Raw genomic sequence first — 14,144 nt, 5'->3', positions numbered from 1 at the left:
TCTCTCTATTCACATAATATGCACCAGACAATTGAATTTAGCCATTATTTTGTAAAGTAATTTACATGTTTACTCATGTAATCTTTCTGATGTCTCTTTGGGGTTTAGGATCCAGACATGATGTGTGGTATTCTTCAGGCTGCGCTGGATTTAAGCACCAGTACCAATCCCTTTGACAGTGTAACAGCTGCCCATCTGCTCAATCTACTACTTGACCAGCCCAATTTAAGCAATGCGCTACTACACTCTGCCCAGAAGCAAAAACTTGACTTTCAGCTTCCCTCTACATTAACACTTGCACCTGATGATGTTCAAGAGTTAAACACGTTTTCTGGTAAAATTGTATTTTGGAACTCAAGCGTGCCATATTATTTAATTACATTGCTATAATGTATTTTTTTATGTTGTCTTTTTTTATAGTGATTCAGTTCTTGCTGTGCTGTCTACAGTTAGAGGTCTCCAAAGCCGAGCATTGCCTCCTGCAGGCCGCTGCCAACTACCCACTCTATGGCCGAGCCCATTGTATCACAGCAGTCCTTCAGAATCTTAACACAGAGTTAGCGCTCAAATTTATTTCTCTTATTTAGGCTAATCATCTTTTGACCCTTTGCCCTCTCGCTTATAGTATGCTTGCTTTTAGGTGTTTGCGTAACACGGAGGAGTGGAGGCGACTAGTGTCGGAGCTTATCGCCGTCTGTTACAGATTGTCAGATGTGGTCTCTCCTGTTGTCCAGAGTTCTTCTCCTGAGGGGCTTATACCCATGGATGCTGGTGCAGGTAATTTCTCTTTATATGCTGACTGATTACAACTTGGCGGAACATAATTTTTGATAATATGTCCTGATCATGAAACATTCACTAAGGGTGTAGTATTTGGGCTGCAGGGTATTGGGAAAAAAAGCAATCTTGGAAGTGGTGTGATGAATACAATTTCAATGGCAGTGTGATGATTGAATAGAAAACATGTCTGACACAAATAATTTACAGTTATTCATCACTTATTTTGTTTTACTGTTACTCCCCAATTGCTGTCTGTATGTATATAGCAGACACATCAGCAGGACTGCACAGAGTTCTGCAGGAAATTCAGCCAAGGGACACCAACGATTTCTTTAACAGTGCCAGAGAGCTGGATACACATGATGAAGAGGAACAGGAAGAAACTCATACAAAAACCCAAGTAGCACTAGACACTGGTAAGTTCCACATGTTTTGAAAATGTACACTCCAATATGTTAGAGCTAGACATGGTAACACAACAGAAATGCAGTAGTTGGACCCAATATTATGTAAGTTACTGTTACTCTGTTAGTGTGGGTGTCCCCTTCTTTATAAATTGTACAGTGGGATAGTGCACATTGTTTATAACGTCGGCATGACTTGTACAACCACAATTTTATATTTTGAGTGCTGTATGACTCATTTCGTTGTGTTATTTCTAGCGGCTATGTTAGTGATCTCCTGATGGGGGCAGTGGTTGTCTTCTTCTTTTCCACTCATCTGTCTCTTTTGTGTCCTGGAAAAGTGATGAAACTTCCCTTTTTCCTCTGCTTGTTTGTGCACGTGCATGTGTGTGGGCATGCTGCAGATGGTGAGGGCTACAGGGTGACAGCCCAGATGGTGCTGGTGTGTTGCTGGCGGAGCATGAAGGAAGTGGCCATGCTGCTGGGGCAGCTGTGTCAGAGCCTGCCACTGCACTACACCAGTGACAACGCACACACACGTCCAGGGCTCATCACAGAGGCACAGGTAACTCACTGATATTTCACTCCTTATCCTCCTGCTATTGCCCCATGTTGCATTTCACCAGGAACTAGGTGAATTAAAATTGATCGTTCTAAAAATTTAATGCAAAGTGTTACTATTTAACTCTTTTCCTATTCAACAAATATGTCAGGGTGTGCAATTGTGCTCAGATCTCAGAGAAGAGAGAGCTTATCACTTCTAAATAAATCGGACAGTCAATACAGACCCCCAAGTAAGCATACATTTATAACTTAGGGTATCAATTGTGCTTTGAACCCTGAAGTTTTTTGGTTCCTAACATCAACGCTTGTTTCCAAAGTTGGACAGAGATGTGACTTGATAACAAAAATATGTGAATTTGACCAACCTCGACTGCCATTGTGGACGTGTAATGGCAAGTCTAGACATTGATTGTGCTTTTACCAAAACCACCGCAGTGCCTCCCAGGGGCCCTCTGCTCTATTTTCAAGAAATGTCAAGTCTATTTTTGACAGAAGCTGTGTCATCTTGTATGGGGCAAATCAACTGAGACCACAAGTCTGACACTAAACTTCAAAGAATATACTAAAGCACATAGATTCGCTGACCCCTACATTTGTCTAACTATAAATGTGGGATCTGCTAATGCTAAACAGATAGTTTAATTCACCTTTAAAGAAAGAGAACTCCACAGTTGATTGCTCTTTAATTGGATGTCTTGGCCAATGGCGTTGGTTGTACTAAAATTCCCCTTTGAGAACCACATTAGTTGCGACTGGGTCCTAAAAACAAAATCAAAAATATATAATGATCAAAACAAAACAAACAAACAAAAAAAAACTAATATACAACAACTGATGAAAAACAGATTTATAAGACTCATTAATTCACAGATTCATTTAGGAATGCCTTGCCCAAGCCAATGTAATTCAACAAAAATGAAACCATAAAATCAATTTGATGCAAACCTACAAATGGCTTTTATACATTTACATTTGGAATCCACTCCATCTATCAAAAGTATGGGACATATTTCCGTGCAAGGTTGCCTTTAATGATTAAATATGTAAAAAATAAGTCTGCATTACCACTGAAAATTTTATCTTTATACACTAGTTGTAGCGAAACAGACAGTTGGTGGGAGTTTGTCTGTGTCATGCTGTGCCCTGTACAATTAGCATCTTCCCTCGTTAGTGTCAGACTTTCATTTAGGCACGACCCTGCTGCTTTAATGACCCTGATTCCCCTCCCTTTTTACTGCATTCTTTCCAAATCACTTCCACCACCAGCATGAAAACACTGGGCAATACGATTGTCTACAGAGAGAGACAAACGTGCCCAGGAATAGTTGTCTGAGTGGTTCAGCATGTTAATAAGAATACCAGACAAAGGCCGTGTTTGCTTTTGTAGACAGTAAAGGGTGTGTTTACGTGTGTGTCTGGTTGTTTTTACCTGTTGACTTTGCATTCAAACTGTGTAAGTAAGTGGGGAGTGTTATGTGCTGGATGTGTGTCTTTGTGTTAGGTGTTGTTTGAACACTGGTGTGATAATACACTTCATATTTGGGTGGTATTTTTGGTGGGACAAAACCAATTCACTATGTAACATAGTAGGTGAAAATAATACTTTCAAACACTAAACGGCGCTCAAGATCTTGTCTTTAGTTCTATACATTATTACATGAGAGGAAAATAATAGCCTCTCTTTCATATTCTCATCCAATGCTTTGTTTATGTATTTATCATGTCGACAATATACGCAAGGGTGTCATTTATACGTGGCAATCTCGGTCTGTTTTTGGAAAGTGGAGTGCAGATTCATTCAGCCCTACCACAGTGATGACATGCATGTAGTGTGTGAGTGGCTATTTGGAACTATAGCATGTCTCTCTCTGTCAGCCAGCATTATGTGTTTCATCTTCGTTGGCCCAGTAACAGTGGAGATGTTTCTATCCTTGGGTGGCACTATTACAACGGCACCTATTATTGCAGTATGATCAACAGAGTTTGAGATGCTATGTGCTGTAGTTAAGTTCCATTTAATTTACCTTAATGTTGACCATTCAAAATACAACTTTGTTGTATTATTCATACTACCACTGCTGATGTAGCTACTGCTACTCAGGGTATTACTAATACTAAAAAATGACTTTTTTGCATGTAAAATTTCACTGTAAAATTCAACAATCACAGACACTGTGTTAGGTCAAAAATAATGAAAATATTTGCAGAATGTATGCAGAAATGTATACTGATATAATATTTGATTGCAAAAGTGGTGTATGATATACAAACAAATCTTTATGAAAAACATTAATCACCATATGAGATTGTTTGCATTAAAATTATTGCATTAATATTTGTGCTATATTTAAACTTTAAATTCATCATTTCATCCGTAGAATGCAGTTCAAGTAGAAAGAACAACAAACATGGTCAGAGCACCGTCTAACCCATTTGGTCCAGTGTCACGGGTTGATCCATACATGTAATTAGACTTGGGAAACTTCTCTCTCCCCACAGGGAAGTTTTTCAGGGAAACAGGCACGCATGCAAACAGGAAGTTGATGTCTAAATAAATCCCTTCCCCCGCCCTTGCTTGCTTGGCCTTTTTTAAAATGTTACACAGACGGGAAGCTTCAGGAAGAAAGCTTTAAATACGAGGAACAACAGCCCGACTTGGCCTCACTCAGTACCGCAGTGGTCTGGGCCCGGCAACCTTGGGCATCTAACATGACTGCTGTTTTTACTCGCGTGAGGTCAGACCTGTCTTGGGAGTCCATTCTCTAACCTATATGTGATAAGTCATTGTGCTTTGTGCAGTTGTGGTTTAGTCATTCCCTGCTTTGGTGTTTTAGTGGTGTTTTTTATGCCTCCAGGGTCAGGGAAGTTTACTAAACTGTGATTTCGCTAAATGAATGGGCTGTCTCAGCTCTTCATTTTGTTTCTACATTCCCCCAAAACCTTGTTTTTTTTTTAGCCATCCATCCGTTTATTGGTCACAGAGTATGAGTACGATGTGTTCACATGATTGGAAATAGGGCCCGATTTTGTCATTTTCAGAGGATCACAATGGGGGGGAAAAATGATTGGGTTTTTAAAATGTATTTTTATTTTAAGCTTAACTCAATGCCAATGATGGAAATTGACATCCAATCCATTTTGACTGGGAAGACTGGTAGCCATGTTTAATCAGTCGAGTTGGATTGGGCGTCTATCGTCATCAATCGCAGTGGACCACAATCATTTTTGAAATGGGATTAATGTATACCACTTTCATTAGGTGTGAATGTCTTAAGTGCTGCAGACAACAAAATAAGGATAAGGAGATCCAAAAAAATGTATACATAATTCATATTGTTGCACTGGAACAAACCTTCCAGAACAAATAGAATTAAATTATGTGTTTTTTTCCCCCCTTGTTTAATACATTTTGGTGGTATTGGCTCGAGACTATCATCAGATCCTCAAAATCAGGTGACTCACATGCAAATATATGTGATGGTGACAGATACAACAAATCTCAATGATTCTTCAAATCATTTTTTGTTCCAGTTTGAGCTCATGCCAGTTATTATGAAATAAACTGTCACATTGTTAGGGCTTGTCTTTTTTTAATCAAAGGTTAATTGGCAAAGCCTCAGTCACTCATGTAATTTCTTTTTTCCCCCTCGGTGGTTTCAGTTTGTTTTTGGTTAAGATGCTGCGTCAAAGCCACATCCCAGAAAGGGGTCGTTTTGGAGTTTTGTTTATTTGTTTGCTTTTACACTCTAACCTTGCCATTCCTCTGTGTGCCCTCTGTGCCACCCCAGACTAAGCCAAGAGTTGGCGGCCTTAGTGGTAGTGGTGACACCACATCTTTAATGACAGGGCAATGGAGCTCCGCGTCCGCCTCGCCCTGCTGCCTCACCTGCTACACACTCACCAGTTTACATACTGCCGCAGAAATGGCACTAGTGTGTGTATGCATGTGTATAGTTAGAATAATGTTGCTAACACTATTACTAACTGGATGGTTTTACTTAGACTGGTTATTATGCGGATGTCTCAGCATCCTTATTTGAACACACTTGTCACGCTACTGCCATGCTCTTATGCTGGACGTAGTCGCAGCTCACTGGTCAAAAAATAAGTGGTGTCTCTAAAACAAGCCTGCTGCCACTGTTAGAGCGTTAGTTTCAATGCCAAGTGGAGAAAAGGGTAAAGTGTAGCTATAGTTCTTTTGACCATTTTATTGTTTGCCTTTAATTATCCTTGGCCATTTTAAAAGTGATATATTGCTGTGTCAGCATTTGCTTGTGGGATTACATCACCATTGGGGGAGTCAGATTGTTTTGGAACAATGGTTTTACTATTAATTTGTTTTGTTGCAAAGTCACTCAAACAAACATGAAGGACAATGTTTATAGGGGTGTTTTTTTCATAAAGAATTTAATGACTTCCTTTTTGTTTTAAGTGGACATCTGGAAAATATCTGGTTGTCTTGCTCACAGCTTTTGATTATACACCCACCAGCAGGACTCATTTCGCAATTGTTGTGGAAAAGTTATCTGAAATTTAAATGAACATGGAAGTTAAAAGTATTATCAAGCGGCATTTCAAAACAAATAGACTTCTGAGTGGGAGTACAACTCAGTCTACCATAGTGATCTACCTGTTGCCTGCATTACAAAATATCTTATTTCATCATGTCTTCTCTTCTCTCTCTTACAGGTGACTTGTATTGGCCTGTATTTCCGTCAGCAGCTTCTGCAATCCCGTCATCGTGGCGCCTTTGAACTGGCTTATGTGGGCTTTGTTCGCCTCACTGACATGCTATGCAGGTATGTGTTAACATACAGTGTTGAGGGCCTGAAAGGCTGCGGACATAACCCTGTGCATTAGAGATAACTACAGTAATTACTCACTAGGCATATTCAGTCACCTTTAAACCCATGGAAAGGTACCATAAACAATGATGGGTGAAGCAGTTTTTGCATCAGCCTACTGTTGTAATATATATATCTTTTGTTCTTGTAAAAGTCTATCGTATGAAGGATAGTGTCTCATAAAAGGATGTTGAAATTGTAGCGGTATGTGGTGTGTGTGTGTTCTGGTCTGGGATTCAAGAAAAGAAAGGCAGTGTGTGGATGGTATGCAGGCTGTGTGCTGGGTTATGGAGTGTTGATTGCAGGGTGCTTAGCCACTGCCTTTTGATGATCTGTCATGGGATCTGGCATTGGTGTGCCCCATTATGTTTTCAATCTTAGACGGTATCTCTGATGTGATCTTTTCTTTTTCGCTCCCCCCATCTTATCGTAGGTTTTCTATTTGTATTTATTTTTTTCATTACTTTTACTCTCATCTAAGATGAGATATAATACCCTGGACTGGTGTCACCAACGTAGACTGACTGCAGTATATATATACTGAAGAGCTGATACCTCTCTTTAATTACTATCATGCAAAAAGTCCAAAGGCTCGCAATCATATATATAGTATGTTTTTGTATGTTTAAGGAGCGGCAGTAAAGTCCTGCAACAGCTTCCTGCTAGCTGGCTGTCCGAAGTTTTGGAAGAGGTCAAAGCAAGTGACCCATCGTCAAAACTGTGTGCCACAAGACGCAGTGCTGGAATACCCTTCTATATACAGGTAATTGTGTTGAATGCTCAATTCAAAATTAATATTATTAGTTGACAGATAGTTCAAGTGGCACACGTAGGTGCAAGGACTAATGCACATGATTGTTTCATTTTTAGTGGTCTTTGTCACCTTGTGCATGGTCTTGTTTACTCTTAAATGTCGTTGCATGCAAGCTAGATACTGCCCTCTTTATTTTTGTATAAATAGAAAATCGTAACTTTGAAATACTGCACATGAAGTTGGTTCCTGCTATTTTGGGATTTTTGTTCCATTTGGTAAACACGACTCTATTTTGAAATCACTAGTATATTTCAATATTAAATCTCGTTTGACTATTTTATTGGCAGTTTTTATATCCAACTCTGCCATCAAAACAACAGCTGCAACATTCAAAATATAGATATACTAAGCCTAACTTCAGATGTATTTTTAAAATCATTACAGCTCGTAGAAATCCTTAAATGACACAGACAGCATATGGCTAATAGTAGTGGTCACCATAGCAAAAGGATGGGAAAAAGGGGGGTAGGGTTGAAGATGTCAGCTGAAGAATATACAAGCGCAATGGAAATAGTCTGAGGAGAAGATGAAGTCGACACCTTGGCAGAGGTTTGGCCTTCATGCTGTAGTCTCGGAATGACAGAGTCAGATCCGGGAAGGCTGCTTCTTGCGCTCCCTTCTCACTGGCCTGGACCAACCCAACAAACACTTCACAGGAACCAGACTATGTTTTCCTTCCACCTCCTCTCAATCCCATAGGATTTGTTAGGGCCAAACCTTGTTTCCTTCTTCTCTCCCCCTATCTCCAACTCTCCATACTTCTCAGGCCTAATTTTTAACCACAACTGAGGCCAGATGTTTCCCATCAACTCCCTTCTCAAGATAACTAACACACACACCAACCTTGCCCCAACATTACCTCCTCTCCACACTTACAAACTATGTCCTCCAGTAAAGCATTTGGTATGTCGTCATCCATCTTGTATTTGTATACTGTTTGCGTAGTCCATCTTGGTATGAAGAACAGTCCTAAATGTAACTAGTACCCAATCACGGACTTGAATGGTACTAAATTATTCCCATAATTTATTCACTTCAGTAATTTTTCAATACCCATTATGACTTTAAAACTTTTTATTATGCAGTGTATTGTTGAAAATACAGTGATCAATTATTATTAAGAGCTCTTCAATTTTCTTTTCCGCAGGCTCTTCTATCATCTGAGCCAAAATCTTCAACATGTAGTCTGTTGAAAATGACAATGAGAGAGCTGATTACCCTCGCCATGCCGTCTCCTGATATAAATACAGATAGTTCCACTGTTCCTCAGGTTTGAAAAACTTTTTAATCTTGTCATTACATCGATTGACTGCTTTCCATACTGTTAATTTGTGTTGCTTGCATTAATATTTCTTTTAAACTGAGCTGAATTTTGATTAAAGAGAATAAGCTTGTTAGCCACAAAAGGATCCAAGCCATTAGTAACATTTTACTGTACTGCTGTATGGTTGCATTAACAAAATTGTGACCTAATACCCAGCCATGTGCTTGGCTCAGCTTAATACTTAAATGCTTTCATTACAGGTCCATGCTCTGAACATCCTAAGAGCTCTTTACAGGGACACTCGTCTGGGAGAAAACATTATTTGTTTTGTGTCGGATGGAATGCAGGCTGCTGTACTTGGCTTCACCTCTCCTGTCTGGGCAGTGAGTTCCATGAATTTCGCCCCTCCTCGACAGCTGAAATATATCATGGCCACTTTAATTTTAGCTAAAAAGAAGGCCCCATAAAACAAAACAGAACTAAAAAAGTTTTGACTTCTAAATGTAGATCTTGATTAATTTGGCAGGAAATCTGAAAACTGGTGAAATATTGGAACTTCACTGCTGTGATTTTTTTAATGCATAGTTTTTAGAAGGAAAATGACTCTCACCTTTTATAGTACGGGTTTAATTTTCTATTTTTTACATTTTTCAGAAACAGATATTCATTGTCCCATCATGATTTTTTTTCGACAAATTTACTTGCAAAATAATTAAAAATACCACTTTGTTTCCCCATGCCATATATTCCTTCCATGTTTTTTACTCCTGTTTTATTTCAGGTAAGGAATTCCTCAACTCTTCTCTTCAGCACACTGATTACAAGAATCTTTGGAGTGAAGAAAGGGAGGGATGAACGTTCGAAAAAAAACAGGTCTACTTTTTTTTTTCTATTCCCGGCATAAAATGATCCATTCATTTTGACTGACACTTCGTTGTTTACAATCAAATTGTGTAAATGGCATCACATGATTAGGAGTAACAGAATCTTAATTTTTTTTGTTAAAGCATTCACTCCGCAATTGTTGTCAAACACCACCAGGGGACAGTATTGTAATACTATATTGCTTCATTATTTTGGCCAACTAACAGTCCTTTTTTCAGCCAAATTTTTAAGGAAGTTACATTTATAGTGTCCTGCTGGTAGAACTGCTATGGGAATAGTATGTAATATAAATTAGAGCAAAATTTAAAAATAAAAATTAATAAATAAATAAACGTAAACTCCTGTGAACTTTGTGCTTTTTCTGGGTACCAAATTGTGCACTAAAATTTTTAAAACTGCTTCAAGAGACAATTCATCAATACTCGGTTCAATACCAGTGATTAAATGCTCCATGATGACAGTTTATTCTTGTTTTGTTTGGGTAGATCATGGAGTGAATTTTCCTACAGCTTTAATCGGACCCCACATCATTTCTTACCCTTGTCAGGGTTTTTTATAAGACTTTGCGTCTTCTGTTTACAGGAATTTCCACCCATGTGTTTTACTTGACTCCAGATGTAATGCATGTGGATCGTTGCTCCATTAACTGAGCCCAGACTAAGGCCTCTCTGCTACGTGACCTCGCATTGATAGCGCTCTGATATCATCTTTTAACATAAATACAACCAGCTGACACGGAAAGATTGCTTACTGAGTTTCATCTCAAACATCTAGCCTTATCACAATTTGGGGAAACTAGCCATCTTCCCTGCTTGTAGATATGAAAAATCTATACACTCCCTGCTTGAATGCCAGAATTTTGTGATGAAAAAAAATGTCTAAAGGGAAATGGTGAATTAAAGTTTAGGCCAAAATGCCAAAATGTAATATACTGTATGTATTAATGTATCCATTTTTCTCCTTTTGTGCATCTGTTTCTTGCTTTAGAATGACTGGTCGTGAATTTTTCACTCGTTTCCCAGCTTTGTATCCATTCCTTCTGAATCAACTCAAAGAGGCAGCTGTCTCAGTGGAAAGGTGAGTGGATTGTAAAATCCATATTAACATTCTCATTTATCATTTTGTAGTGGAAGGTATTTTTCCATCTAGTTAATGCACCAGTTTTGTTGGCACCTGAAGACACTCCACACTTTAAAATTATCTTTAAAACAAATGTGTTTGGAAAAAAGTCAACACCTTAAAATCATTTTGTGAGATAAAAAAGTTCAGCTAATTTAAGAAGAAGAAGAATTTGTAATCCACCAAATATGCTAACAAATTTGCTGGTGTTTTCTGCAGTGCAAAGTTGAATCCACTGAGATTTATCTGCCTTATCTTTGCCTCCTCTCACAAAACTTTCCTTTTAAAAGCATCTGAATCATATAACGACTTTCTAGACAGCCTTATCTGACTATGGATCCAATTAATTGAGGACCCTTTCACAATCCCCCCACTCCCTCAGCTGCTTGTTTAAACATTCATGGATTTCCCACGGAACCAAAATCTCAACTTTTTGACTTTACTACATCTATATCAAGAAATCCTAGACTTAACTAAGAAGAAACAAACAAGACATAAGTAACTGCTCTTAGTCACATTTATTGTCATTTCTAAGTTTAAGCGTTTTATCATGTCTATTTTGACTAGTGTCTGTAGGGCATATATATAGGTTAATATAAGCAGTAGAGATAATGGATGGATGTCTTTTGTTGACAACTAGACATTTTCTTGTTATTTTTCTGCATACCGGGTTTATGTCATGTTTATGTCTACTTAATTATAGAATAGGAGTCTTCCAATTTTAGCAATTGCCTATTTCTGCTTGCAAATTTACACGAGCAACACTGGTTACTTTGTAGCGATTGTTTTTTCTTGGCAGGGAGCTTTAGCTCAGTACATTTTTTAAGCACAGTTGCCAATTGAAAGCTCTGATTTAAAAACAAAAACAAAATTCAAATGCCTTTATTCCAACAAAAAAATCCCATTGATATTTGTCAAACATGTAAAATTTCTTGTTTTTGTCATCCCTCATTAATGGGCCATGCTGACTAAAATTCTACTGCATGACGAGACGTGATCCACAGTAGTTAACTATGTATGTAATGTATGTTTGTATAGTGACAGTGGTCAAGTGAAGCTGCATCCCAGCCTCTTTTTGCTGTTGCTGGTTCTCAGCCGACTTTACCCATCGCCAATGGATGGCTCTCCATCTCCTCTGGGACTTGCACCATTCCTGCCGTTTATCATCAGGTAAGAAGTAGCCAAGTGATGATTCTACTTTAGAAGATAGTTTTCTTGGACATTAAAAAGAAAAAACAGGTATAGGGCCTTCTATATCAGGTAACAAAATCAAAATTGTCACAACAAACTAGAAAAATAGAAGAATTGCAAAGGTGTTTTATGTATTTCATTTAAGGACAAAGCTGAAATCTCTGAACTGTTGTTATTGTCTGTATGTGTATTTTCTGTCTGTGTTGGAGTGCCCTAGAGCAAGCTTGAGATTTGTGTGGGCAGGCTTAACATTCAGCGTTATGTTCCATCTGCCGCGTGTCCCTATTGCCATCGCTATCAATGAGAATGTAGCTTACATGGCAACTGGAATGCTCTATCACATCAAGAGGGTCACACACCTGCTCAGCCAACCACGATAAACTTCTCAAACAAAGTTTTTTCTGAGTTACACTGCCATTCTAAGTATGGAAACATACAATCATAAAGACAAAACACACGTAGTCTAAACGCTCAATGTCAGATTATTTACTTTCCTGTGCTTTGCTCTGGGTCTTCTGCAAATTATACACAACGTTTTATTCCCATAAGATATCACTTGTTTGTGGTCCTCCACAAAATACTGATGACACTAAAAGTTAAACATTTATTTTTCATTGTATAAATATTGTTACAGTCAAAGGCTATTTAATAATTGATACAAACATTTTTAGGAAATGCATTTATTTGTGATAAGCGTGGCATTACAAATAACACTCTTTAAGTTTTATATTAAATATATATGATTTAAATGCTTTTATTGTTTCCCCTTGACGTCAAACCCGATATTTGTCAATCGGCAGAGAAACAAAAAAAAACTAAGGAACTCGCAGTCCCCAAAAACACTGTTGGAGTCGATTTTGCGACTGTTTATGTTTTAAACTATCCTTGTACGTGTCGACTTGTAAGTTTTTTGTTTTTGAAAGGTTTTGTTGTTTGTGCTGTCTAATGTCAGACCTGCCGATTAGATTGGGACTGGTTTTATCTGAACTGCACTTTGTTTACTGGGGAGTCGAGCTTTAAGGCGAATGGGAAACTGTGGTTCTAACCTTCATTTTTGACATTCTTGAGATGGAGAGGTCTGCAAATATTATTCAGACATGTTCATCTACTGCACCTGCAAATCAGATTTGACCTGAAACTCACCCCCCCCCCCTCCATCTGTTTGGCTATACTGTATATAGAAATGTCACCAGATCTCTAAACCTTTCTGGTGAGCAAGTGCTACCATGTCATCCCAAATGCAACTTTCAGTCCATTTTTTTTTAATTAATTGACTGCTTCACTACATCGTATCGTAGTGTTTCTTCCTGTGTGTATCTGTTAGAATAAACCGATAATCATGAGCCTTGCTCAAAAGACATACCGATAATCTTACCAAAATAGCTTTTTGGTAACTTTGGCAAATCTGTTTCATATTGTTTTATGTTTTTGCTGCGGACTTTAGATCACTTTGTTGGAATTGGGACGTAACATGCCTACATGTTGAATCATAATGGTTACATAGAAACATAACACACAGTTTTAGGTATTTTTTAACCTGAAGGTCTCTTTTTTTTAATACTGAAAGACTGATGACGAATGTCTTATCTTCAACTATTTGTTTTTCTATCTCCCTCATTTTAATAGCAAAGCCATAGAGTTCCAAAATTTATATTACCAGTCCAGACATCTCACCTCCTTTTTTTGCTTTTACTATACTCCCCTGACATTTTTCTTTTCTGTCTGTCTCTGTAGTGCCCTTACAGTCTCCTGTTGTAAAAGATGAAAATCATCCATTTTTCTTTGTCGTACACATTTTAATGAATAGCTGGTTTGTGTCAAAACTTGAACTGAAATTAAAGTGCAACCTCGAAGTACAAACAATGTTGAGCAATCTAAACATATTCTAAGCAAATATAATGCCCCCAGCCTTTCACAATTCTTGGAGCTTGAACTGTTTGCATGCCATCTAATAGTAAATAATGGCACCTATCCTTTTACAAAAACTTTTATTTGCCTTTAGCAAGGTTGAAAAAACCAAACAAACTAATATTTATGTTTGTTAGTTACTATTTTCTATTTTGTTCCCATTGATGTAGCAATCCTTAATTTATATGACAAAAAAAATCAAAATCTAATCTTTATTTTTCTGTTATCCTGTTTAGTAGCTATTTTTATAAAACAAGTATTAGTTATATACTATATTAGTTTGTGAACACTGAAGAATTTGTTTCTAAGTAAACACGCAGGCTGTTTTTGTTTTTGTGTAATAGTATCACTTTCAGGGATCTACATTTTGT

The 14,144-nt window shown here is 37.9% G+C and overlaps 1 protein-coding gene across 2 annotated transcripts in view; it reads left to right on the top strand.

The window, feature by feature from the left end:
• The window catches only part of thada (THADA armadillo repeat containing), a 38,610-nt gene that overhangs the window by 4,403 nt on the left and 20,063 nt on the right, over nt 1-14,144 (top strand). The window contains exons 16-27 of one of the 2 annotated variants that reach the window (XM_077729955.1): nt 109-334; nt 421-556; nt 641-777; nt 1,050-1,196; nt 1,589-1,749; nt 6,438-6,547; nt 7,223-7,355; nt 8,554-8,676; nt 8,931-9,053; nt 9,452-9,543; nt 10,543-10,632; nt 11,713-11,844. In XM_077729955.1, coding sequence (XP_077586081.1) covers nt 109-334; nt 421-556; nt 641-777; nt 1,050-1,196; nt 1,589-1,749; nt 6,438-6,547; nt 7,223-7,355; nt 8,554-8,676; nt 8,931-9,053; nt 9,452-9,543; nt 10,543-10,632; nt 11,713-11,844 — 1,610 coding nt within the window. Of the gene's footprint in view, nt 1-108; nt 335-420; nt 557-640; nt 778-1,046; nt 1,197-1,588; nt 1,750-6,437; nt 6,548-7,222; nt 7,356-8,553; nt 8,677-8,930; nt 9,054-9,451; nt 9,544-10,542; nt 10,633-11,712; nt 11,845-14,144 lie in introns of both variants that reach the window. The other variant, XM_077729954.1, reaches the window with a different exon arrangement.

The sequence above is a fragment of the Stigmatopora nigra genome, chromosome 12 (assembly GCF_051989575.1).
Source record: "Stigmatopora nigra isolate UIUO_SnigA chromosome 12, RoL_Snig_1.1, whole genome shotgun sequence".
NCBI classification, from domain to species: domain Eukaryota; kingdom Metazoa; phylum Chordata; class Actinopteri; order Syngnathiformes; family Syngnathidae; genus Stigmatopora; species Stigmatopora nigra.
Note: the sequence above shows the minus strand (reverse complement) of the source record. Positions and strands in the feature narration are given on the sequence as shown.